At 53.8% G+C, this 25,835-nt stretch overlaps 1 protein-coding gene and 1 long non-coding RNA gene across 4 annotated transcripts; one reads left to right on the top strand and one right to left on the bottom strand.

Annotated features, from left to right (window-relative positions):
• Window positions 1-1,220: 1,220 nt before the first annotated feature.
• On the top strand, window positions 1,221-25,662 carry RAB15 (RAB15, member RAS oncogene family). 3 transcript variants are annotated; one of them, XM_072762619.1, is made up of 8 exons: window positions 2,212-2,353; window positions 3,008-3,188; window positions 19,103-19,163; window positions 20,202-20,262; window positions 20,771-20,848; window positions 21,533-21,622; window positions 22,814-22,879; window positions 23,010-25,662. In XM_072762619.1, exons 3-8 carry the CDS (start codon window positions 19,117-19,119, stop codon window positions 23,166-23,168), a joined length of 501 nt encoding a protein of 166 aa, XP_072618720.1. In that variant the 5' UTR covers window positions 2,212-2,353; window positions 3,008-3,188; window positions 19,103-19,116; the 3' UTR covers window positions 23,169-25,662. The 3 variants fall into 3 exon arrangements, with proteins under 3 accessions (XP_072618719.1, XP_072618721.1, XP_072618720.1); XM_072762618.1 differs by lacking the exons at window positions 2,212-2,353; window positions 3,008-3,188 and adding an exon at window positions 1,221-1,452; XM_072762620.1 differs by lacking the exon at window positions 3,008-3,188 and having other exon boundaries at window positions 2,106-2,353.
• On the bottom strand, window positions 11,110-23,119 carry LOC140599466 (uncharacterized). Its single transcript, XR_012002355.1, has 2 exons — window positions 22,989-23,119; window positions 11,110-13,875 (listed from the first exon to the last, which is right to left on the bottom strand). It is a non-coding gene; the product is annotated as an uncharacterized lncRNA (long non-coding RNA).
• Window positions 25,663-25,835: the final 173 nt, after the last annotated feature.

Raw genomic sequence — 25,835 nt, 5'->3', positions numbered from 1 at the left:
GACTGCCATATGATTCCTTTTTTCTTTTTTTAAAGCAACATAAGCTAATGAATTTGACGTCTGCCCAGCATGATGAAATATCCTTAATTTTTTTATGAGTGTATTTACTTCCTGGATTCATTCAGGAAACCTCACTCTTTCCTGTCTTGCCTGGGGAAGTTATTTCCTTCAAAGTGAAGTTTCTTCTTGGACTAGGAACTTGCCTCAGGGTGCAACTTTCCTGTTTCCTGGACGGAAACAAGTAGAGAGCCCCTAATAGTCCCACTAAGTAGACCTGCAGAGTATTTATCATGACGATGCCCATCAATGGGAAGGCAGCTGCAGTGCCCAAAGGGGGTCAGGCTGAGTTGAACCTGCACTCCACACTTTGTGTGGTAGTGTGGATGAGTATCACAGTAGGATGGCCTGAGTTCCTGGAAGACATCCCTGAGCCTCTGTGGGATACACTTACCAGCCATGTATGTATATGGGAAACATTACAGGGTGGTCTCTGTCCCTCAGCATTGATTGAGTAGTCACGTGCTGTGCTAAGTCCTTTCCACACGTTATTTCATCTTTCCAACAATCCTGAGAGGATATTCCTATTTTTACAGATGAGGAAACTGAGGCATAGAGGGGTACAATAACATGGTCAAGGCTGTACAGCATGTGAGTGAAGGAGCTGTGGCTGGAACCCAAGTGTGCCCAACTCCAGAGACCCTCATATGCACCTGAAACCCAGTGTAAATCCAGTAAAGAGAAATACACCTGGAAATCTTAAACATCTTAATGGAATTCACAGGGTCCATTTTCTTAACTTTTCACGTCGTCAAAGTAGCTACCAGCTTCAGGAGTTTTTCCTCTTTATTTTAAATTTAGACATACAGCCTGAAATACAACTCTTCAAACCAAGAAGATGGACTTACTGCTTTCCTTAACCTACTACTGAAAAATATATTCTCTGTCCAATACTCAGAAGCACGCCTTTCATCACTTTTTAAAGATCTACTGGGCTGGGCTTGTTCACCCCTAATACTGTTTCTTAGGAATACACGATCTTCTAGGTTCCAGAAAACACGCATTTGCCTCTCTCTGGTGCTAACACATTCATTTGTGGTCAGTCAAGTCTTGAAAGAGGCCCATCCGTTCTTCGGTGTCACTGGTGCACACCAGCAGGAGCACTCGGTGGTCTGACATCATGCACTGGCATCCTGAGCTCCTATCCCAAGCAGCTCAGACCCAGAATAGGTGCTTTTTTGCTTGCCCGAAGGATTGTGCATTTGGAAGTGTTTTTATGACCATCTCTCTTCTCATCCTAGCAGAGGGGGTCAGCAGAAATTTTACCCGTTGAGATTAAAACTGGGATGAGGGCGGACACAGTCGCACGGGGTTACGGGGAAGCCAGACGGCAGGGAGAGAATTCCAGGAACGCTCTCGAGTCGAGTGTTCCGGAGACAGCGACTTCAGGGGTAGGTGGGTGCCGGCCTGCAGACCCCGACCGAGGCCTTCCGGCCGGGGGCGGGTGGGGGGGGGGGAGAGGAGGGGGGAGGGGGGAGAGGAGGGGGGAGGGGGGAGAGGAGGGGGGAGGGGGAGAGGAGGGGGGAGGGGGAGAGGAGGGGGGAGGGGGAGAGGAGGGGGGAGGGGGAGAGGAGGGGGGGCGAGGTCACCAGGCGAGGACCCACTCCCGGAGGCCCGGCCGCGCTCCCGCAGGGGCGGGGTCAGCGGGGCGGGGATCGGGACGGGATCGGGGAGAGGCGCCGAGCCCCGAAAGCCGAGTGAGGCGGGGGCGGGGCGGGGCGGGCCGGGCGGGGCTCCCCGCAGCTCGGCCGCGGCACGTCCGCAGGGTCTCCGGGGGCCGGGGGCAGGCTGGGCTGCAGCCCCCGCCGCGCACCCGCCTCCGCCCGGGGTCGCCGCGCCCCGGCGCGCTCCCCGCCCCCTCCCCCTCCCCCGGGACGCGGGACGCGGGCGGCGGCGGCGGCGGCGCAGGGGAAGGGGCGGGCGGGGGCCGCCGGCGCTCTCCCCTCCCACCCGCGCTCCCGCCGCGCCGCGCTCCCCGGCCGCGAGCCGAGCCGAGCCGAGCCGAGCCGAGCCGAGCCGAGCCCGAGCGAGCGGGCGAGGCCGGCGCGGGGCCCGGCGCCGCTTCCTCCTCGCAGCCCGCGGCGTCCCCGGGCGGGCGCGCGCCGCGATGGCAGCGGCCGAGCGGGGCTGAGCCCGCCGCCCCCCGCCGCCCCCGGCCCGCGCGGCCCCGCCATGGCGAAGCAGTACGATGTGCTGTTCCGGCTGCTGCTGATCGGGGACTCCGGGGTGGGCAAGACCTGCCTGCTGTGCCGCTTCACCGACAACGAGTTCCACTCCTCGCACATCTCCACCATCGGTAAGGGGCGGCGGCCGGAGGGGCGCCCCCTCCCCCTCCGCCCCCCTCCGCCCCCCGCCCCCCGCGCCGCCCCGACCCCCGCCCCCGCCCCCGCCCCCGCGCCGGCCCCGGCCCCGCCCCCTCCCCCCGGCCCCGACCCCGCCCCCACCCCCCCCCGCCCGCCCGCGGGGACCGCCCGCCTCCCCGGCCGGGGGCGTTGGCGCGGGAGAGGCCGGGACCGCCCGGGGACCTGAGCCTCGGGCCCCGGAGGTGAGGGCGCCCCTGCCGTCGTCCGCGATTAGGGCTGGGCCCGCGGGCCCGCGCTGGGGACCCGCCGTCCGACCGGGGCAGGCCTGGGGACCCCGAGCCGGGGCAGCGCGGACCCTGGCCGCTGAGAGCACGTCCCCACACGCCCCAGGTGGAAGGGGGAGGGGAAGCAGCCTGCGCCCCGGAACAGGGGTTCAGGTGGGGAGCCGCGTCACCCAGTCACTGGGACCCTCGGGTCAGGGGCGACCCAGTGTGCAGCCCCGAGGGGGGAAGACGGGAGGGGGGGCCCAGGGATTGAGTTTCCAGAGCACAGTTGTGAAGGGAAGCCAGCCACGAGGTGGGACTCCGGGAGGACAGATCCCGTGAGCGTGTTTGCGGGTGCAAGGGGCACTCATTAGCCTGCTCCAGGAAGAAGAACAGTTGGCTAAAGATTCGTATTGAAGGAGGCCGAGGAGGAGTGAGGATGGCTGTTAGGACCCACCCTCCAGTACCTCTCTTTGATCTGGCGATGCTGGCAGCCTGCGCTTGGACGGACAAGATCTGGTGGCTTCCCAGACGGACTGTGATGGCATCCCTTGTTCTAGGAGGGGTGGGTGGCCTCCCCTCCGAGGGGGTTCCATGCCCTTGGGCCGTAAGGGGCCTCCTCCTCGGGAAGGTGTGAGCTGAGGAAGTCACCACATCCAGCAGCTTCCCCCACTGTGGCCCTGGAGGAGCCTCAGCACTGCCCAGGCCCCCTCTCCAGTGGGCAGAGCCCCAGCACTCAGCTCCCACTTGAGGCTTCCACCCTTCCCTCCCCGCCCAACACCTGGTCCTTGCCAAGGGAGAAGAGGGAGTGGATGGAGCCAGGAGGGACAGAGACCCGCGGTTAAGAGGCAGGCTGTGTTGTCACGTAGACCTGGAGACCTCACTTCGGGGCAGTGTGACCTTGAATACTTAAGCTTCTGAGCTTGCATATCTCATCTGTAGAATGGGAACGATAGTGCTTACCTCCCGAGGTGTTGTAAGGATTAAATGAGATCGTGTTTGTTCAAAGCACTTAACACAAAATTGGACACATGTGAAGCTGGATAAATGCTAGTTGTTACTGTTGTCATTGTCCTTGAGCTCCCGGGATCTCCTTCTCTTTTTCTTCACTATCTTCATGGGACCCAGGGTGAGGGAACGGATTCATCTTTCTCTGGAGAGCTGTGAGGCAGGCTCCTAGGAGTTCTGGAGCGTGGGCTGGGCCACTGCTTGGATGAGAGGTATCTATCTCGGAGGGATGGGCGGGGTACTGAAAGCCAAGGGAAGACTGCCTGCCTCTGGGGAAGGCTCAGGGAAGACGGTGCTTTGGAGAGAGGCCTGGGAGTGAGCACGGGAGGGGCTGAGGAACCAGATGGGATGTGGGGACAGGTTGCAGGATGGGGACAAAGGGCAGCAGGTTAGCACGTAAGGAAACTTTCAGTGGCTATTTTATGGATGGGCTTGGTGCCAGGAACTGCTGAGCTATCACAGGGGGCTGTGGGCTGCTGGGGACTGAGGCAAGGGAGTGGTCTCTAAACTTTGCCTCAGGAGCTACAGTAGTTCGCACCCTGGTGTTCTGGCCACATTTCAAGTCCTAGGAGTGACCTAGGTTTTTCCCTGGAGCACCTTATTCATCTACCTCATTTCAGAAGCTCTTGGGCTCCCGCTCAGTGTTGTTACGGGAGCTAGTCTCCCCTAGAAGATGTGTCCTACACCTTTCCTACAGACAAGTGGGGGAACCTGTGTTTCTGAAATCTCAAGGTGGCCCTTCTGAGGCTTCTGTTTTCCCTAAGTCCCTTGCTAATCACCAGCCCTTCTTATGTCTGTCCCACCTCATCTTCTTGTTGGACACCTTGTTCCTGCTGGAGAGGCAAAAGTGCGCTTTCCCCTCACAGGTCCCTGGGACTTACTCAGGGTCCCCATGGAGCCGACCACTTTAGAGGTAGAAGAGAATTAGCAAAGGGAGTGGAAGTGTCTCTATAGCACAGTCCCCATGCCATCCGCTCAGGGCCCTCGGTATATTGACCTGAAGCCCGAGCAGGTTCTTTCCCTGCGTTTCTGATGGTTGGGTCCTTTTCCCAGGACACAGAGGACTGTTTTGGAGTTTGGATTCCATGGAAAAGAAAGAAAGCTGTCTTTCTTCACAGTAGCCTTTTGAAATCTGCCCACTGGGCTCCTTACATGTGTTTGGTTTGAAGCGACCCAAGGCACATGTGAGTCTATCTCATCTTGGGCATGTTTTTCAGCAATAACTACGACTTAGGGACGGACGGTCAAGAAAAGCTTTCCTTTCAGTGATACAGAAAGTTTCCCTTGGAGTTGGAAAGGGTGACCAGGAGGCAAATCAAGGAGCCCAGAAAATGGGGTCTACCAAACCATATTCATTAATTTATCCATTCAGAAAAAATGCATGTGTCCTGTAGCTGGGCTCAGTGCCGAGACCTGGAGATTCCACGATGAATAACACACGTCCTCACCTCTCTCGATTTGCTCCTTGTCTGAGATACATTTCTTTACCACGCTGGATATTTTTCTAGGCACTTTTCCTGGAGTAACTTCGGTGAAATGGGGAAAACAAGGCATTTCACTAGTTATTGCCAAAACAGAGTTCAGATTCTTGGATCATGTCATGATGGCATCTAGGCTGGCACTTTTGTGATTTACTGTTTATGCTCGGAGAGCCTGTGACATTCCAGAGGAGGGCCTGCCAGGGAGCAGTGAGGAGACCTTGAAGGTAGGCTGAGTCACTCACTGCCCCTCTTTTTTCGTCAGCAGGTGGGCGGCTGGCCATGAGCTAGATCTGTGCCACGAGCAAGCCTTTCCCATGAGGCTGTGCTCACCCGGACAGTGGTGGTGGTGGTGGTGGTGGTGGTGGTCGTGTGCAGGTGGGCAGCCAGCCAGGGCCTTAATGGCCTCTGCTGGTTCCTCATCTGTTTAATTAATTAAGGATCCACTACAAAGCCCTGTGCCAGGCATTTTCGAGACCTATTCAGTCCACCTTTTCCTAGTTAGGGAGGTGGCACACAGGCGAGAAGAGCCAAGGCCGCAGCAACGAGATGGAGATCCGGAAGCACTTAGTGAAGCACTCTTCACATGTGGGAGATCAATTATGATCACTGTTACTGTGAGTGAAGCTCTCGCAGGCGTCATCAGCAGCTAAGCAAGGATACGAGGGTGCAGGGGCAGCCGGGGACTGGGCAGGAGCCCGTGAGAGCTAGAGCTGGGACAAAGTGCTAGAGGAGGCCAGACCAGAAGCCGTTCCCCCAGCCCTCCCCGCCCTTACTAGAAGCAGCAGGGAAGGCTCTAGAAGGAGGGGAGGCTGGTGTGGGCTGCTTTTCAGTTCCTGGAGGGGAAGGAGCAGATGGAATAACAGAGCAGAGACGACCGAGGTGGGAATTCAGTGGGTGTTTATGGGATTCTGGGCACTCTGGCTACAGAACAGAAGGGAGTTTTTAGGGGAAGAGTGAGAACATTCCTCTGTTCATCTCTCTGTCTCCCAGATTCTACGTGCATGAGGATGAAACCAAATCTTATCCCTTTATGTTTTCATAGTCCTAGTGTTGGGCCAGGTTCAAGTCTCAGAAATGTTGTTGAGTTAATGGATGAAGGAGGGCAGAGGGCATCCAGGGCCTGGCTAAGGAGGTGGGACTTGGGCCTTTGCAGCGGGATAGTTTTCTGAGCTGGGGAATAGATATGGTGACAATGACACTTAGGGTACGGGTTGGGAGCCGCAGTTAAGACCCGCAGCAGGGAAACCAGTCAAGAGTTGTCAACACAAGGGACTTCCAGATCTGTTCTCTCTGCCATACACTCCTCCTGGGGCCCCCACACCAAACTCCACACCCGCTCCTATCTTCCTCTCTGAAGTGGAGAGTGGTCTGAAGCAGTCAAGCTGGCAACTTCTGCAAGGGCCTCATGTGACCTGTGCTGCTGGCCAAGGCAGGGAGACCATGTCCTATCCTACTATCCTTGCAATTCCTTAGTAGACATTGTCACATGGTCTCTGATCTTTTTGTTTTAAAGGCCACCTGGGTTCCAAGGAGGCTGCCCTGTGATTTTTCCGGTTTGACTGGTTGAACCACTGCCTGGGGCTTCAGGGAGGCTTCCTCCACCTGGCTTTACTCCTGCAGGCTCCTCTTTCTCTGGAAATTCTGTTTGAACTGGCTTGGGTGGCCTGGGGCTAGGGCTGTGGGTGACTGAAGGGGAGGGAGATGCCTAGGGAAGGATCAGGGGGCATGAATCTGAGCAGGAACCTAGAGACCTAACAAAGGAGGCAAATGCTTGGGCACCAGGTGCTCCCCACAGCAGGGGGAGCTGCCGGAGGAGGGAGGGACGCCCACTGAACAGAAAGAGCACTGACTGTGTGAGATTCCCTGTGGCCTTACCAGGCTCTGCTACCTTCAGATGCTTATTTAACATCCCTTTTCTTAGTCTCCACATCTGTAAATCGAAGAGTAACAGAATCTTTCTTAAAGGTCCTCGTGACAATTACAGAGGCTAACGGATGCAGGCACTTGGCTGAGCCCTCCATGAAATGGTAGCCACTGTGATTATATTACCATCCTTATTATGTTATTCCTAGCTCGTAAGAAGGTTGTAGACATGAATATACTGTCAGTGATGCGCTTTGAGGCCATCCTATTTGTCACTCACGCACCCAGTTGCTAAGGTGCCAGCGAGGAGCTGGGGATGCAGCAGTGACCAAACAGGACTCAGGCACCAGCTCCCTTCCAGGGGTCACGGGAGCAGGCTCTGGGTTTCATCTCAGATTCTGTGCCAGCTCCCCTCCCACCTTGCCCCAGCAGAAGCTCTGGGAAGGAAGAGTGAGTTGGGAAGGAGTGGGGAGATGGGGACTCTGCTTGGGGTCACCCAGCCTCAGGCCCCCATTCCACACACCCCAGTCCCCAAGGATATGATCTCTGAGAACAGCTCTGAAACCCCACGAGACTTTCATTTCAGCTGTTCTGCACACCTGTGCCACCTTCCCAGCTTGGCAGACCACCCCCACCTTTGAGGGCCCTGCCTCTTCTCCCTCCTCCCATCCTCCCTCGCTCCCCAGACATCCTGGTGATGAGCTTTATAGCATGAAAGTCGATATTTGGCCATTACCCTTCTACCCTGATTGCCAGTTCTTCTCAGAGTGCCTTCTTCTGTAATCTAATATTTGTGCCTGTTTCCCTGTAAAACTGCCAATTTTCTGCACAGGCGTGTGACCTCTCCTTGGCTCTCCTTCCTGGGCAGTGTGCTTCGTCAGGGGGGCCATAGAGCTTCCTGGACGATTTATTCCTTGCACTGAGGAGAGGATTAATCATCAGCTTGGTTTTATAACAGGGGAAACTAAGGCCCTAAGAAAGGTGATGGCTCATACCTTGTGTGCAGGTGGCCCGAAGTTGAACCACACCCCCTCTGCAGTTTCTCCACACTGGCCTGGGGCATGCCCTTGCTCCTCCCAGAAGACCCTCCCACAGGCTGCCAAGTGGAACCTCTCTCCAGTGAACCAGGCTGTGCCTCCCCCACCCACGGAAAGCTCTGGGATGGCGGGACATTTGTACTTCTGTTGCTGGCCCCATCTGCCTACTTGACATGACCTGCTGGGGAAGTGTCAGGTGCTAGGATTGAGGAGTCTGGCTGGGGAACCTTTGAGGGCGAGATCTGAGTGTTGCCCTCGTATTACTATCTTGATAATATATTTACTGAGAACTCTGACTGGGGCCCCATAATCTGTAGAGAAGGCTGACCATGGCTTCAAAATGTGGGTCATCCCCTGACAGCTCTCAAAATTTTTCTTTTTCTTTTTTTTTTTTGATTTTATTTACTCATTCAGGAGAGACACAGAAAGAGAGAAAGGCAGAGGGAGAAGCAGACTCCATGCAGGGAGCCCGATGTGGGACTCGATCCCGGGTCCCCAGGATCACACCCTGGGCTGAACGTGGCACCAAACCGCTGAGCCACCCAGGCTGCCCTCTCAAATTTTTTTCTCACTGATCTTTTCTCCTGGGATGTACTGACTTCATTCATTCACTCATTTATTCTTGCACTCACCCACACGTTCATTTTTTTCTTTCCTTTATTCAATTTTGTTGAATAATATATATTATTATATCTGCCTCTGCCAGGCAATGGGAATGTGAAATGAATAAGATGCTGTTTTGCCCTCTGGGAGCTCACAGTGCAGACAGTTGGAAAGTCAGGCATCCAAACCGACAAGCAGAATAGCATGCAAAACCAATGTCAAAATGCTTGGGAATCACAGAGGTGATAAATTCCTCCGGGTTGGTTGGTGAAGGCTTCACAGAAGAAGCGACATTGAAGTGGCTCCTGGAAGACCAAGTAGGGCTTCTCAGGGGCCAAAGGGTGGAGGAGGAGGTGCTGTGAAAAACACCTCATGATTTGGGGCTTCTACTCCTCTGCCTGGCGGGGCCGGCTGATAGTGGCTGGGCCATGGTCGTACCAGCTTCAGTTCAATGAGATCTTTGCTAGGAGTTTGCTCTGTTGGCTCTGTGTAAAGGCCCTGGAGGCCCTGCCCCTGACAAGATGTTTGCTCCTGAGGCTCCCAGCCCCAGTCTTTTTCTCTAGGAACTTTCTGCTACCTGGGTCAACATGGCCCTGCTCAGGAAGAGGCTCAGGAGGAAGGTGGAAGGGTGAGTGGTCTGTAGCTTGGCAGGTCTTGGCTGCGTCAGCAGTGAGCAACAACCATTCAGGAGCAGGCTCTGGGAGGCAAGGCCCAGGTCAGGGATCTGCCAGAGGGGAGCAGGACAGGATTAGCTGGAGCACACAGCACATGTCACAGAGGCCCTATGTAGATCTGTGCCCATTGCAGTGGGAAGGGCAACAGGAAGGGAACTGGAGTGTCCTGTATACCTACTATGTTCACAGGAACAGTTGTGCTTTACACATATGAGCCGTTCAGTGCAGAGATGTCATCATACAGTAAGGGGCAGGGAGTCCCCAAGCTGGCCTTGCTAGCATTCAAGAAGTTTCTCAGTACATTCTTCAGGTTAGATCCTCCGAACAAGTTTATGTGTATGTGTGCACACATGTGCACAGGTGAGGCTGGGAACCCCCTGAGATCCCAGAGAAGGGAAGAGTCTTGCTCAGCTTCCCCGCCTCCTACCTCCACCTTTACAACAAAGGAAAGAGTAACATGGGTCCCTCTTCCTCTTCTCTTCCAGAGAACTTCAATCTTGATTAAAGTGTGTTCTTGCCTGAGGGATATGTGCTGTTTCTCCTGCCCAACATCCTGGTCCTCAGATCTTTGTGCTGGTACCACTTGTCACTCAGCCCAGAGGTCACCAGTTTAAAAGGTCTTTGCTGACCAGCCAATCTAAAGCAGCTTTCACAGGATCTCTTCACTCTCTACTCCACTATTCTGCTTTTGCCTCTTAATGTCACTCTGAAATTATTTGTTTGCTTATTATCTGTCCTCCCCCCTAGAATGGAAGCACTCTGGAGACAAGGGTCTTCTTGTATTACTCACTGCTGTGTCTTCTAGTACCTAGCTTAGTTCCTGGCACAGAGTAGGCACTCAGTGACAGTTGGTTTGAATGAATACATACCCGGATGAATGAATGCACGCGTGCATTTTCCGAGAGGACTTTTGGTCTTCCTGAGGGGGCGCTGCAGCCTGTATTGGTGTCTTGGGACTCCTAGACTGATGAGTAACTTACCATGCTACACCTGTGTTTAGGACTGAGAAGAGGTGGAGAATTCTGTAAGGGGCGAGCAGTTTCCAGTAGTTTCTAGCTCTTCTGCTCAGCTACATGTCCTAGGGGAAGTTCAGACATAGCTGGGAGCAAGAAAGCATGAGCAGGGTCCTCTTTGGTGAATGCAGAGAGGAGGGATTGGGCTCTTATACTAAAGGTCACTATTGCCTGTGTCTCAGAGTCATTGCAGGTGTCTGATGATTCCCATCAGCTCAGCCAGCTGCTGGAGTGCCTTGCAGTAGTAAGCACCTGGGCCCAGGCACTCTGGACAAGCCTGCCTTCCAGCCTCCTGGGACTCCATGTTTGCCTGGGAAATCCTTCTACGTGATAACGGCCCCTGGGTTTCCAAAGATTGACCCTTTAAGGTTTTATGTGAAGATGGTAGCCTCTAGAGGTGTCCTGATTCCTATATCACCTCTGAGCACATCGAAGGAGTAGTATGTGTGTGTTTGTGTGTGTGTGTGCGTGCGCATGTGTGTGCGTGTGCATGCGTGTCTTAAAAAAGAAAGGAGGGGGACACCTGGGTGGCTCAGTGGTTGAGCGTCTACCTTTGGTTCAGGGTGTGATCCTGGGGTCTAGGGATCAAGGCCTGCATCGGGCTCCCTCTGGGGAGCCTGCTTCTGTCTGCCTATGTCTTTGCCCCTCTCTCTGTGTCTTTCATGAATAAATAAATAAAATTAAAAACTATTGGAAAAAAGGGGGGGGGGTTAAAGTATCATTCTGAATTCTGCAGTCTTTCTTGTGGGTAGCATCCGCATCAGAGCCCCTGACTCAGGGTTCCGGAGGTTAAAAAAGGGCCTTGGATTTAGAAGATCAGGATTCTGCCAAAGAGCAGGGCCTCCTCTTTTATTTCTGCTTCCCATCCCTCCCAGGGAGAGCTGGTGTGAATGCTCACAAATGCATTTGCTGAAAGCACGCGGCGCACCTTCTCCCCAGAGCGAAGCCAGTTTGAGGGACAGTCCATTTGCAAGTGGGTAAGAGGAGGAAGTCAGGTGGCCACTTGCAGTCCAGCATATAAGGAGGCTGTGTCCCCAGACGGAAGAGGAGCAAGGCAAGTAGCAGGTCCCTACCTGGTATGAGGGACTTTGGTGTGCTGGGACCCTTTGTCTCGCATCTTCTCTTGAGATTTGTCTCTTAGCTTGCCTTCTGTATTGTTCTTGTGTCCCTTCTTCCCTTCATTTGTCCCTCAGTTAGGGGGAAGATGGCATCATCAGTCTCTTGGTGTTATGGATTTTCTCTCTTGCCGAGAGAAGATGGTTTTGAAGTGGGGATTACTGTGATGCCTTCTTTGGGGTGGCAAAGTCAGGCAGCCACCTCCCTGAAGGGTCGGCCTTTCCCTGAAACTTGTTTTGCAGTTGTTCAGGATGACCTCCTTGGAGGTGACCTCCTGCCACCACCACCCCCCTGCCGTGAGCTCCGCATGTCCAGCACTGGCTGGTTTCCTGCCAAGGAGGAGCCGGGGGCCTTTCCTGAGTTTAGGGCTTGGTAACTGGAGCCAGCATGGCCCCAGGGATTGGGTGTCTGCCTTGGGTTTCAGGTGGATTAAGTTGTTCCTGTTATGGCGTCTCATTGCTAATGAAAAGGCTCAAGTCACGCTGCTGGTCCTTTGGGCTGTGGTTGATCACGGTGATAACATTTGGCACGCAGAAGAAACTTATTTCCACTTGAAACATGTGGCACTTGGCAAGCAGGCAAGCTGGCACCTGACATTAACCCATTAGGTGCTGGCCTGCCAATAGGTGCACCCTCACGTTGCCAGAATTTAGGTTGTAGGCAGACTTGGGGTAGGGGCATCTGGGCTCCATGGTGGGTGGCATTTTCTCTGTTTGCTGAGACACCATGGCTTAGTGCTGGCCCCTTGTCTCACCTCCCTGCCCTGTCCTCTTTCCTCTCCCCAGTATGAGCCCCCAACTTCCCAGAGCTCTTTCTGTCCCCCATCCCCCCCTACAATTCCCCCATCTCCTCATTTCCTGGGGAACTGGTAGCTTCTTCAGCTGACAGTTCATAAAATTCTGTGTGTCAGGCCCTGTGTTCCTGGCTTTCTACCTTCTCTCAGAACCCTCACATCAATTCCCTGACATCTGGGGTTGTCATTCCCATTTTACAGGTGAAGAAATAGCAAAGAGAGGGTGAGAAGACCATGCGGGCGATGCGTGTGGAAGGCAGGATCAGAAGCGAACTCTGACCACGCAGTTGTATTCTTACTGACCAAGCCACTGTTCCTTGAGCCACACTCACTCTGTGCTTCCCAGGGCTCTCTGGGGAGGCAGATGGTGATGGCAAGGGTGTGCCCTGTTCCCTTCTCTCCACGGTCTTCTCAGCCCCTCGCTGCTGGACTGAAGGGGCAGTAAGTGCGCTGCTGTTTTACCACCCACAGTGAGCCATCTCCCCTGCCCTGTCCCTCTGTCCCATTCCAGCCCCCAGTACCCAGAGGCCAAACCTTGCCCCTCCTCCTCTTCTCTGACAGCCGCCCTGTCACTGTGCTCCAGGGCTCCACTTGTGGCCTGGCTATCTCTGAGGGTTCCTGCTGGAGAAGCAGAGGCTGTACGGACAGGGACACAGCAGGAAGAGCCAGAGGCCACGGATGTAGTGAGGGCAACACTATCCACAGTCCTAGGCAGGAGGCACTTAGCTGAGGAGCTTTTCTTGCCAGTGTCTGCAAGGCATTCACATGGCAGGACACGCATCTCTACTCTTGAGCCACAGGCACCCATCCTCATGCTCTCTGGGCCACTAATGGAATTACCACTTGATGCCTGGCACTTTGCTGAATTGGAGGCAGAGATTTAAAAGATAGAAGATATTGTCAAATACAAAATACACTCTCTGCCCCTGAGGCACTGTACATTTGGATGGGGCTAGAAGGCAAAAACTAGGAGGCAGCAATAAGCAGGGAATTGGGAGGGGGTTTCTTCCAGGCCCATAGTCAACACATCTTGCCTGCCTGCCCTGGTGGGGGGTGTGTGTTTCAAGCTTCACTGGGGAGGGCAGATGTGCTATGAGGATACCCATGGGCTGGAAGGTGGGGTCTGTGACGGCATCCAGCACCCCCAGCCCCCACACTGGCCAGCGTGTTCTGTCTTTAGGCATCACTGCTCCTCTGCACATCTGCCTCATGTTCCTCTTGTTACCAGATGACTAATCCCCTCGGCACCGTCTGGAGGGAGCTGATTTAATTGGCTTAGCTAGATTGCCTTGCCCACGTTGGCCAGGTCACTTTGGAGGTCGCCAGCAAGCCCTTTGATGGAGCAAGCCTCCTGTGGTCAGAGAGCCACCCCTGATGCTTCTCCTCAGAGAACACACTGCACCCAGCCCTGCCTCCCTGAGCAGAAGCTCCAGGCTGGGCAGTTCCGGCCAGAGAAGGATGCTGGGTGTGGCGGACACCGTGCCGGGCACATCTGAATTACTGAGAAAAACAATGAGCTGCTCGTTGTGCTTTAGATTCTGGCTTGGCGGAGGGCCCCATCTTCCTGACTTTCTCCTCCAGGGCTCCCAGTGTTTTCAGGAACGTCTGCCAGAGCTGTGTGGAGGCCGTGTACTTGGTTCTTCACAACACAGTGTGCCCTGTGCCTGGGAAAAGAAGCCAGCTCTCTTGTAGGGACAGTGACGTGGCACTGTGCAAGGTGATGCATCTGGGCTTAGTACAATCCTGAACGGTCTCAAGGAGCAAAGGGTTCCCTGAAAATAGGTTATGGGGGGCTTGCTCCATGAGTGCCCAGGGCCTCACTTCTAGAAGCCTCGTGATAGAACAGCTGTGGGGTATGCCAGGGTGTGGCAGGAGAGGCAGTAAGATTCTGCAGCCACTGGTCGAGGGAGCAGTACCCTGCTGGTGGGTGTTAGGAGGCTGGTTCTCCAGTTCTGGTTCAGCTCCAGGGTGTGGGAGCATGAGGAAGTGACCCGGCCTCTCTGTGCCTCCAGTAGTAATCACCACTCTTACCTGCTTCACAGGGCTGGCACAAGAACTGAGGGCTCTAGATTCCTTAGCTAAGGGGTGTGCCACAGTTATAACTATGAGGATAATATATTGGGTGTGGTGCTGCCTAGAGATGGGCTAGACAGTTGGTTCTCAAACTTGTATGCCCCAAATTTAGCAGGTCTGGTGGACCTGGCTCCCCAGTGATGTTGATGCTGCTGGTCCCTGAACTAGGCAGGCACTAGACCAGGTAACCATTACCATGTCAAAGGTTCTCTTGGCTTGTTTGCCTGGCTGCTCTCTGGGAAGCTGTTATTCAGCAGAAGGAAGGTAGGAATGAGAGAAGGCCCTTCTACCATGTACAGGTGCTTCACACCTGTGGCCTAATTCATATCCCACAACAGCCTGTAGGAGGCCAGTGGGAGCCTCATCCTGCAGGTAAGAAAACTGAGGCTCAGAGAAGTCGAAAGTTGCACAGCAAGTGCTGGAATCCAGATTCAGACCCAGGTCTTTCTGATCCCAATGCTGGTGGATAGCTGTTTCACAGTATTAGGGCCAGACTTTCCTCTAAAAATCACCCATCACCCTGCTAAAATCAGAATTCTCTTGCCCTTGCCCTCAGATTCTGAGTCAGTGGATCTAGACCAGTCAAGATAGCACCTTTTAAAAAAAAATAAATCACTCCAGGTGATCGAAAGCTGAACACCTGCAAAGCACACCTGGAGAATGGGCGCACAACTATGCCGCCTCACCTGACACTGCCTCACCTGATGCTTCAGGTGCAAACTTCAAACTGCAGTACATATTAGAATCATCTGGAAAGCTTATTAAACTAGATTCCTGGGCCCTGCCCCCAGAGTTTCTGATTCCATAGGGGTCTGAGGTGGGACTCAAGAATTTGCATTTCTAACAAGTCCCTGCTGATGCTGATGCTGCAGACCAAGGGACCATACCTTGAGAACCACTGGCTGTCTTGGGATGCCTAGGTGGCTCAGTGGTTGAGCATCTGCCTTTGACCCAGAGCGTGATCCTGGAGTCCCAGGATCGAGTCCCACATTGGTCTCCCTACGTGAGCCTGCTTCTCCCTCTGCCTCTTTCTTTTGGTGTCTTAGTGAAAAAAATAAATAAAATCTTAAAAAAAAAAAAAAAAAAAAAGCTGGCTGTCTGGAAGTGTGGCCTCGCCTGGAAGTGTAACTAAGCATCTCGGGCCTCATCTCACAGCTATCATATCAGACTGTGCATCTTCACACAATCCCCAAGTGGTCTGTGTGCGCTTTAGTGTTTAAGGAGTGCTGCCCTAGAGGAGCTAGAGGGGGAACACACAGGGGATGGAGGTAGGTGGGAGGATCTCTCCTCCCCAGAGAGTTTGGAGATCATCAACGAATGGCCAGACCATTAGGATGAGCACCCAGAGGGGGCTGATGAAGAGCTGAGAGCTGAGGCTTGGGAAGGATGGAAGACTCTTCCCTAAGGAAGGTGGAGGGAACAGAGGCCCATTCTGAGGAAATGAGGTGGGCCTTAGGAGCGGCTTCATCAGGCAGCAATCATCTCACCCTGGAGAGGAAAAGGAATACCGTGGAGTGTGGAGTGTGTGGCATTAAGGGGGGGCCCAGCTGGGTGGGGTCATTGGCTGTAGGGAAGGGGATAGGTGGGCACACCTCCGTGTAAACAGTGTGTTCAGCAGCTACAAGGGCCCCACTGAGGTGGGAAAGCAAGATTCTATGGGTGACCAGCCAGGCCAGGGTTTTGACTGCTCTGCAGGGCTCAGCAGCAGAGAAAACTAACAGTCACACAAGGGGGATGGAGGGGCCACAGATGAGCACAGTCATGGCAGGCCAGGGGTGGAGTGGTAGGTGGGCACAGCGGGAGGTCCAGGCTATGGACCAGAGGGAGTAGAAAGAATGAGTTCACTAGAAGATCACTGGGCTGTACATCTTTTTTTCATTAAAAAAAAGGGGGGTGCTTGGGTGGCTTAGTTAAGCATCTACTTGCAGCTCAGGCCATTATCTCAGGGTCCTGGGATCAAGCCCCTCATCAGGATTCCTGCCTCTCCCTCTTCCTCTGCCCCTCCCCCCTCTTGTGTGTGCTCTCTCTCACTTTCAAATAAATCTTTTTTTTTTTTTTTCAAAAAGAGTGGGTGGGAGAGGAAGATCTCTCAAAAGGCCTAGACTTACTGTGTTTCTTGCTTAGTGCTTATGAATAGCCAAAATGGAAACATTCTACTTTACTTCTCCGAGCTCCACAGATTTTACTGGGTGGTCAGGTGGATCTAAGTTGTAAGAGGAACGGATGTAGGGGTGCTGTGGGCCCCCAGAATCCCTCAGTGTCAGTCCCTGGCCACACAGCTAAGAAGTGAGGGAAGCAGAAGGAATCCAAGCCCAGCGTTCACTCCCAGGGTGGCTGCCTCTTCTAACACCTGCTTACATTCTCAGGCTGAGTCCCCTAGTGTTGGGAGCTCCTCCCCAGCTGAGCTTTGCTCAAGGACCTACAGAGAAACCCACATAGGGACGCCTGGGTGGCTCAGCGGTTGAGCGTCTGCCTTTGGCTCAGGGCATGATCCCAGAGACCTCAGAGAATCAAGTCCTGCATCAGGCTTCCTGCATAGAGCCTGCTTCTCCCTCTGCCTATGTCTCTGCCTCTCTCTCTGTGTCTGTCATGAACAAATAAATAAAATCTTTTAAAAAAGAAAGAAACCCACATAGTTAAGTCCTCTGTATCTAGTTAATTTATAACCCTCACCCCCCTGAAAAGCAGTGCTGGGGGTAGCATGGGCTCTGGCATCAAACAGGCCTGTGTTCCGACCTCTGCCACCTGCTGTGCTGACTTTGGGCTAGTTATCTTACCTCTCTGGGCCTTTGTCTCCTTTCCATTAAGTTCTGTAATGTCAGGGATCGTATGTCCTTTTTAAGTCCCCATAGAAGTTTGTGGAATAAACAAAGAACTTTCTACCTCCCTCCCTGCCACCTTGTGACCACTTTGCACAAGGCACTGTCCTTGACCAGGCTTGCTGGACTAATATGAGGATGACCTAGGTTGATTATAAAATGGACAGAATTGCTGGTTCTCCTGGGAAGCCAGCACTGTACCATTAAACAATAATTTCCTGATTCCCTTCTGTGCCAGGAATGGTGAGAAGCAAATTCTTGATAACTATTTGAGAAGGGGGTGAGCATGCTACTGCCCCAACAAGGCCAGGGGCCCTCCACCCTCGTTTTCTCAGCACACTTGGAAGAATGGCTGCCAGATTGCCCATTTGCAAGAGTACAGCTCAGTAGATATGAATCAGTTTGGGCAGGCGAAAAATGATTCACGTCTGACCAACTTGATTTAGTTTGGGTTGTCTGTTCTCAATCTTTTCCTCCCCTCTAGTTAAATGATGATTGGTCGTGATGGGAAGAGGCAAGAGCCTGAACTTAATCTGTCTGTGTTTGTGGAAGCTGAGGGACAGGCCAGAGAAGGGAAGAAGCATTCCCATTGGTAAAGAACTAATGCTGAGAGGGAATAGCAGTGGTGTTGGGGACTCTGGTACCTCTGGGGTCTTCGGGGCTATTCTGTGCAGCCTGGTGACTACCATCCATCTGGAACTCTGCCTTGACTATGTCCTCCACACAAAAACTGGTTAATGATGCCCATTCCTGACCTGTCTCCAGGGACTACATGAAGACTTAAGCTTAATTAATCTACTAGATGCAGCTCTTGAATCACTGGGCACAGTGCCCAGGCACAGTTGGGACTGGGAAGAGGCATGGTGATAAAAATGTCTCCCTTCATCTCTGTCGTCACTCAGATTCAAGTCTGTGTGCTGCTGGTGCTGCTGACTCTTCCTGCAAGTTTCCCCAAATATGGTTCTGCCTTGCCTGGAAATGATTTCGGGTCTCAGGTCTCGTGGCAGCTTAGCTCCTCAAGCCCTTGGGCAGATGAGCCTGAGAACCCTGTCTGTCTCCCCCTCTCTCTCCCAGCAGCATGCTGTGCCCTGCCCCTTCCTCTGGTCACCGGTGGTCATTTACAAGCACCCATGATGCACCAGGACTGTACTCGGTTATAGTAATAACTGCATCCACTGAGTGTCTCCCAGGTGCTGGGCACTGTATCTCGTCTGGTCTTCTTGTCCACCTTCTGAAATGATTGGTGAGGTCTCCATTTTACTGATGAGGAAATGGAGACGCAGAGAAGCAAGATGCCCAAAGTCATAGCTATAAGTGAAGTGGCCAGAGTCAGGATTCAAGCTCAGGCCTGGCTTCAAAGCCCATACTTCTAAATAAAGGAGTAAACAATAATGCTTCCTCGAGTAAATGGGGGCCAGTCAACAGTAGATCCACCAGGCCTCCTTGGTGGGCTTCTGCTAGCTGCTCAGGGCTGTGTACACAGGCACACAGGTCCTTCCCCACATCCCTGACAGCATCACATCCCCTCCTGGTTAATAATAAAGCGGAGAAAGAAAAAAAGAAAAGAAAACCAGGCAAACTAGGTAGGTTGCTATTCCTAGGGGTTAGAGTTCCAGGGTGGACAAATAAATACCCGCAGTTCTTTCCAGAAATGTAAATAGGAAGACCTCATAAGAGTAGAGGGAGACACATTTGGGGGTTGAGTGAGGCAGTGATGGCATGGATTCCCTTGTACTCTCACTCTGCCCTCCTCCTACCCCTCCCCCACCCAACCCTTTACTGCTGGCAACTCTCAGGTCAAGGAGGAAGAGAGGCCCCATTCAAAGCCCAAAGTCCCAGACCCTTCCTTAGGCTCAATCTTTGGCTCAAGGAGGCCCTTACCTCATGCCATCTTTCTGCCAATATTAGGCCATAGGCAATCCCTTTCAGTGAGAAGGGTCTTTACCATTTGGTCTCAGCACTACTCTTCCTAACTTCCTCACTCTCTTCCTTTCCCCAGGCGTGGATTTTAAGATGAAGACCATAGAGGTAGATGGCATCAAAGTGCGGATACAGATCTGGTGAGTTGGGGAGGAGGAGGAGGAGATGTGGGCGGAGAGACATGGGGCTGCTCCCTGCCTGCCACTGCCATGTGGTGAAAGTCCTGAGGCCCCATCTGGGATAACTGGCCACCTCTTCTACCTAGAGAAGCAGATGTCTCAAAGCCCATCTCCTGCTCCTATGAACCTTACTCTCTTTTTCTTAAGAAATTTTATGGGGGGATCCCTGGGTGGCTCAGCAGTTTGACTCCTGCCTTTGGCCCAGAGCGCGATCCTGGAGTCCCTGGATCGAGTCCCATGTCGGGCTCCCGGCATGGAGCCTGCTTTTCCCTCCTCCTGTGTCTCTGCCTCTCTCTCTCTCTCTCTCTATCATAAATAAATAAATAAATCTTTAAAAAAAAAAAAGAAAGAAATTTTATGGGATTGGCCACTATAAGTCACCAAAAGGCAGGAATTAGAAGGAATTGGCAAGCTAACCAGTGTGGGTTTGTCTTAGGATGAGGCTTTGCCCCTGGGCCATGCTGCAGTGCATAGGAGGGAGGGTTACACCCCATATTGAGAATGGGGGATCCTGCGGAGTGGTTTCCCCAGGACAGCATGGTGCAGTTCCCATCAGCAGCCACAGGGCGCCACTGTGGCTCTCTGGCCTGATATTCCTGCAAGTGCAGCCTTTGCCAGCCATTGGGAGCTGCCTCCAGTTTGAGAATGCTGCAAGCGTTGCCTTCAGAAGCCCCAACCCAACCGAAGGTAAAACAGCCCAACCTGTCTGAACAATGGCCGAATTCTAAAGAGAGTTGTCCAAGGCCCAGTTTTGCTTGGGGCTCCTGGCACAGAGCTGGTAAGGCTCCATAAGCCGGGTCAGCAGCAGATAATCAATCAGGCCTCTCTCCTGCAGAGTCAGGTATGTTCAGACCCCCTTGGGGATCAGAGCTCCTCATTTTTCACCCTGTAGCTCCCCAGTTTTTCCTGCAAGGGTACAGGGTCTCCCAGCTCCTGTTCATCGCTTCCCCTCTGGTTCTATGGTCCCTGCTCTTCTGATGGCCTGGCCTTCTATTGCAGGGACACAGCGGGGCAGGAGAGATATCAGACCATCACAAAGCAGTACTATCGACGGGCCCAGGTAAGCCACCATTTTCAGGGTTTGGAGGTGGGACACCACCATCCACACTCTCAGCTCTGGATGTGTGAGATATTTATGCCACTGACTCCCAGAATAGGACCCTCAGATTGTCTGCTGGGGAGGGCAGCCGTGGGCTGTCTTGTGGTTGTTCCCTGGTCACTCATTCATTAGTTATTTTCTGAACACACACTACGGGCAAGTCCCCCAGCCTCTTCCGCACCCTCCACCCTCCACCCTTCACTCTGGGCCAAAGACCCCAGGCAGGATATTTGGTGCCTTCCTACCTCAGAGAGTTCCGTGATAGGTCTAGGGCACAATGGCTTTGGGGGTATGAAAGAGAAGGAAACATTTCTGGGTGCTGAGGGATCCTTATTATGCTAAGCAGGGAGAAGGGAAAGTGGGATCCAGCATTTATGGTACAATACCTGCTTCTGGACCCATCCATGACTGTGCCCTGACTCTGTATGCGTCTGCCTCCCCTATCTCTCTCCTTCTCTCTCTCATTCAGGGAATATTTTTAGTCTACGACATTAGCAGCGAGCGCTCTTACCAGCACATCATGAAGTGGGTCAGTGATGTGGATGAGGTAGGAGATGGTGCCTTTCACCTTTGGGGGTGGGGGAAGGGTGCCTCAGGGGGGAAGGCGAAGTGAGGGCCAGATGGGAAGGGCTGAAGCTCTCGGGGTTGGTGAGCAAACACTCCCAGGAAACCTTACCTTTCACAGGCCCAGATGAAGGCCTCTGGGTGAGTAAGACATAAGGAGGAAGCCCCTGCTGCCATGCCATCCACACTCTGTACCCCGCCAGGCAACCATGGCTGTTTCTTCCTTGGAAATGAGTTAGGTCAAAGCCTACCTACCCTGTGACCGTCTTCCTTCCTGAAATCTCAGGACCAGGAGGAATCATGAGACTGGGGTTCTGGGCCTGGCTCTGGAGCCTTGGGCAAGCCATTTGAACTCTCTGAGTCCTCACTGGTAGAGCGAAGGGGTGGACTTAAGTGTAATGTCCTTGCCAGTTTGGATACCGGTTCTCTAACCCCAGGAATTACCAGTAGTAGCCAGAGTCTCTTACCCTAAGCTGTCTCCATGACAGCTCCCTGGGGCCCCCGGGTCAGCCCTGGTACTTGTGGCCTCACACCTGCACCCAGTCAGCCTGCTGTATCCCTAGGGCTCTTAAGTCCGGTGCTGGGATGGAGGCCAGTGGACTCAATGGTGGGAGGTGAGGGGAAAAGGCAGCACTCACTGGCAGCTCGGCCTGTCCTTTGTCCCTAGTATGCACCAGAAGGTGTCCAGAAGATCCTTATAGGGAATAAAGCTGATGAAGAGCAGAAGCGCCAGGTGGGAAGAGAGCAGGGGCAGCAGGTAAGTGGAGCAGGCTGTCCCAATCCAGACCGGGGTCATTTGTCACCAGGGCCAGTCCTGAGAGCAGGGACCTGGGATTCTATTCTCATCCTCGGGCACCCTGGCTTCTCCCACAGTTCCCTAAGGCTCTGGGCATGTGGCCATCCTTGGGAGTTTGCTTTCTGTCCTTTGGGACAGGGATTTGGGGTCCACCCCGAAATTAAGACCTCTTGGGCAGCCATTGCCCCAGCTCGAGGTGTCCCAGAGCAGGACTACCCACTGCTAAAGGGGCCATCCAGTGTCCGTGGTGAGGAAGGGCTTTGAGTGGCTGGCTTCACCAGCAACATCCAGGCAGGGCTACTATCTACAGGTGTCCCACCCCACTCCTTATCCTAGAAAGGGGTAGGAAGGAAAATAAAGAAATGAAGGGCCCACGGTCGGAAAAGCCACGGGGCAGAGAGGGTAGCAAGGTGGTGCCGAGGGACACCACCCTCCCAGAGGACAGAAGGATGGATACTATGGAGACAAGAGTCATCCACCCACTCCAAGGGCCTCAAGAGCTTTTTTTTCCCTCTTTCAGTCCCTAGCACTTAAAATAAAATGGATTTTCGGTATACAAAAATAATATAGGGTCATAGAAAAATCTTAAAGTAGAGGCAAATCCTACTTAGAATAAACCCTCCCAGTATAGTATTTACCAAGCACTATGTGTATGGCCAATGCTAAGCAATGACTTTGAGACGCGTGCTCTTTCCATCATAACCTGACTTTGGTTGATAGACACCCCCACCCCCCTTTCACAGATGGCAGTACTGGCCTTAGAGACAGTAACTTGTCCAAGGTCGTATAGCTGCTGAGTAGAAAGCGACACTGAGTCTGTTTGACCCCAAAGCCCATTTTTCATGAATTCGACATCCTGCACAAGATTGTGAGGTGTTTGTCTCCTGATGTATGATGTGTGTGTGCTGGGGGCAGGGGCGCGTCCATGTGCAGGTGGGCAGGGAGTGCGGGCGGGGGAGGGGGGTTTGCGGAGCACCTTTTCCCATCTCGGCAAGCCTTGTTATCTTGGAAGGGGCTCCCGCCTGGTCTGAGAAGAGACCTGCTGTGAGAAAATGTCACAGCACAGCATGGGCGGTGAGGGCAATGGCAGAAGTGCTATGGGCGCCCCCCTTCCTTTACTGACTTCCTTTCAGGAATGTTCTTTTCTTGCAGCTGGCTAAGGAGTACGGCATGGATTTCTACGAAACAAGTGCCTGCACCAACCTCAACATTAAAGAGGTGAGAGCTCCCCTGCCTCAGTGGCCCTGTCCAGTAGAGTGGGGGGTGGGGGATGTGCTGGGACAGTCCCAGGGCTGCGGAGGGGAAGAGGGGGTGGTGCCCCACTAACCTGTGACCCTTGGTTTCCCAGTCTTTCACGCGGCTGACAGAGCTGGTGCTGCAGGCCCACAGGAAGGAGCTGGATGGTCTCCGGACACGTGCCAGCAATGAGTTGGCACTGGCCGAGCTGGAGGAGGATGAGGGCAAACCTGAGGGCCCAGCGAACTCTTCGAAAACCTGCTGGTGCTGAAGGTCCTGCGTGGTGCCCCTGCCGATCCCCGTCCCCTCAGGAGGCCTGCGGCAGACAGGGAGTCGGGCTTTGCCCTGCTTCTCCTCTCACTCGGGTGACCCTGTGGAATGCCAGTAGCTGCTACTCCCCTGCCTGGCCCTGAGAGCAGCCCTGCTGTCATCTCTGAGCAGCCTCTGCCCCCCGTCCTCCAGCCTGAAGGGCTCCCCTCAGCCCATTTCCCCGCCGCGGGCCTGCCATGAGCCCCCAGGATGTTCCGGGCACCGTCGCACTGCCCTGAGCTCCCCAGACAGTGGCCACGTCTAGAGTGAGGCCACTTTAAGGCTCCTTCTTTCTCAGTGCATCATGTCCCCCCTCTCTGCTTTTCCTGTCTTCCTTCCACTTCTCTTTCTTGTCCCCTTCCCCTCCAGCGCATCCTGAATCAAAGCCCCTCCCTCCTCTTTCCCTCTGTGTCCTACCGTGTGGCTGCCGATACTGCTTCTTTGTTTCCTTTCTTCCTAACCCTGTCCAAGGGAATGGACTCAGGCTCATGGGGTTGTTTCATACTCTTCTTCTGGGAGAACCCCCCACCCTGCTTTGTGAAGGGGCCAAAGCCTTGGGGGTGCTTCTTCCTCTCTTTCCCTCCCCACCATCCCTTCTCGTGCTGTGGGCCTGCCTCGCCAGTGATCTGGGAAAGTGGAACATCAAGGTAGGAAGGAAGCACTGAACTGGCAGTCCTCAAGACCGGGACTGTCCCACCCTTCCCTGCCTGCCCCCCACCCACTCCCAGCTTTGGCCTTGCTTGGCTGCCTGCCCACCTGCACTTTGAGGGAAGTGAGCTCAGAAGCAGGTGCTTCAGAGAAGAAAAGAAAATGTTGAGGGGAGGCAGGGATCAAAAGTCACCTCCGTTCTCTACCTCCCATGCAGCGTGTACACAGTTTCTTCCCACCCGGGCTCCCGGATTTGAATAAAGGTGTGTACCAAAGCCTCAGGGCGCCACAGGGGCGAGCAAAGCCCGGGGGGCCAGTGATATTGACAAGCCAACCACGCACCCCAGAAAGGGGAGTGTTTGGTAATGAAGGGCTAGCCCCTGTATATCAGGATGAAGCAAAGGAGAGGAGGCCAGAGACAGTATTGTGCAAACCAGAGGGGCATATGGCAGCGACTTCCCTTTCTCTGTAAGGAGGGCACTTCCCCACAGCCTCCTGGCAGGTGAAAGGTGACATGGCCACTGAACCCAGCCTTCAGCTCCTGAGCTTTTCTTGAGCCTCCAAGTCTGGGGAGGAAGGGCAGGGACTTCACAGGGAGAGAGAGAGAAGGCCCCGGATAGAAATGCTTGGTGCTGTTCTCTTCAGCCTTCCAGACAAAGTGCTCCTTTGCCCCTCTAGCTCCTTGACCAGGAGCCACCTGCACTGTGGCTACAAGAGGAGGGAAGTGGACTCCCTCCTCCAGAGCTCTTTGTTCCAGAAGAAGTTTGTTTCTTTAACCCCACATGGCCCAATGGTGGCTTGAAGGAGGCGTTTTAAAGAAGGAACAAGTCAGTTCTGGGCCCTGGTAGGGTTCCTCCCCACCTTCCCAGGGTTGGAGGCTCATTCTTAAGCTGCAAATTAGCTGATCACATGGCTAGGGCTGGAGCAAAAGCAAAGAACCAGGCCCTGAACACTCACCAACGAAGACCCAAAGTCCAGGGCACACACATGTGAGGGATGAAGAGCCCCACTTCCTTATTCCTCCCCCCCAAAAAAAAAAAAAAAAAAGTGGGGAAGAAATCACCAAACCTTTCCTCCTGACTCTTGCCAGAGTAGGAGAAGGTAGCTCAGGATGTAGGAACAGGGATAGGCTAACATAGTGGAAGGAAAAGGAGGGCAAGAATAGTTATAAATTGTTATTAATGAGAAACTTAGCAGACTCTTTAGGATGAAGTCATGACTATGGCTGGGATGCTTCCTTGAGGACTGACTCCTCAGGTGTCAGGACACAGCATCACACTGAGGGTGGGGAGACGGTGACGCCAGCCCTTGGGGTGCCTGCAGCCAGGGGCTTCAAAAAGTAGACGTGCTGGCCCTTGGCTCCACCCTGTGGGTCAGTGTTGCTGTATTTTGGAAGGGAAAACATGGGGTGGAGATTTTATGAACTGAGCAGCCCCAATCCATCAGGGCCACAGCTGGGGAGAGGCATGGGAGCAGGAGGGTTGGAGCTTTAGGGGCAGCTACATTCACCAGGTAGCGCAGTCGGCATTGCACCCCTAAACTTCTCCAGTCCAGGAGGTGGCCTGGGATCTGGCATTAGGCCCAGACTGTTGAGCAGGCGCTCCTGCCTGTTTGCTCCTCACCACCTCTGCACCTGCTGTCTTGAGACTCAGCCCGACCCCAGGCATCCCACCTGCTGCCAAGCCCCCACCATCTCCCTGTGACGGGTGAACTTTGTGTACTGTGTCTCGGGTTCAATGTATGAATTGTGAGCAGGGTTCATCTATTTTAAACACAGATGTTTACAAAATAAAGAATATTTCAAACCACAGGTGTGGCTGCCTGTAGGAGTCCCCGGGAGCAGTTCTCACTTGGTCCTCGGCAGTTGAGGGGGAGAGGGGAGGGGCGGTGCTGGGAGAAAGGCTCCAGAACCTGGAGCAACAGCAGTAGAATGACAATGAAAGCAGCAAACTGATCATCTCTTCCTCATTGTATCCTTCCC

Source organism: Vulpes vulpes, chromosome 6 (genome assembly GCF_048418805.1).
Source record: "Vulpes vulpes isolate BD-2025 chromosome 6, VulVul3, whole genome shotgun sequence".
In the NCBI taxonomy this organism is placed as follows: domain Eukaryota; kingdom Metazoa; phylum Chordata; class Mammalia; order Carnivora; family Canidae; genus Vulpes; species Vulpes vulpes.
Note: the sequence above shows the minus strand (reverse complement) of the source record. Positions and strands in the feature narration are given on the sequence as shown.

What these genes read in the sequence shown, in the direction of transcription:
- RAB15 (XM_072762620.1), top strand. Translation starts at nt 2,230, where the DNA reads ATGGCGAAGCAGTACGATGTGCTGTTCCGGCTGCTGCTGATCGGGGAC. An exon ending in CTCGCACATCTCCACCATCG is followed by an intron (nt 2,354 to 19,102) that starts GTAAGGGGCGGC and finishes TCCTTTCCCCAG; the next exon opens with GCGTGGATTTTAAGATGAAG. An exon ending in GAAGAGAGCAGGGGCAGCAG is followed by an intron (nt 21,623 to 22,813) that starts GTAAGTGGAGCA and finishes CTTTTCTTGCAG; the next exon opens with CTGGCTAAGGAGTACGGCAT.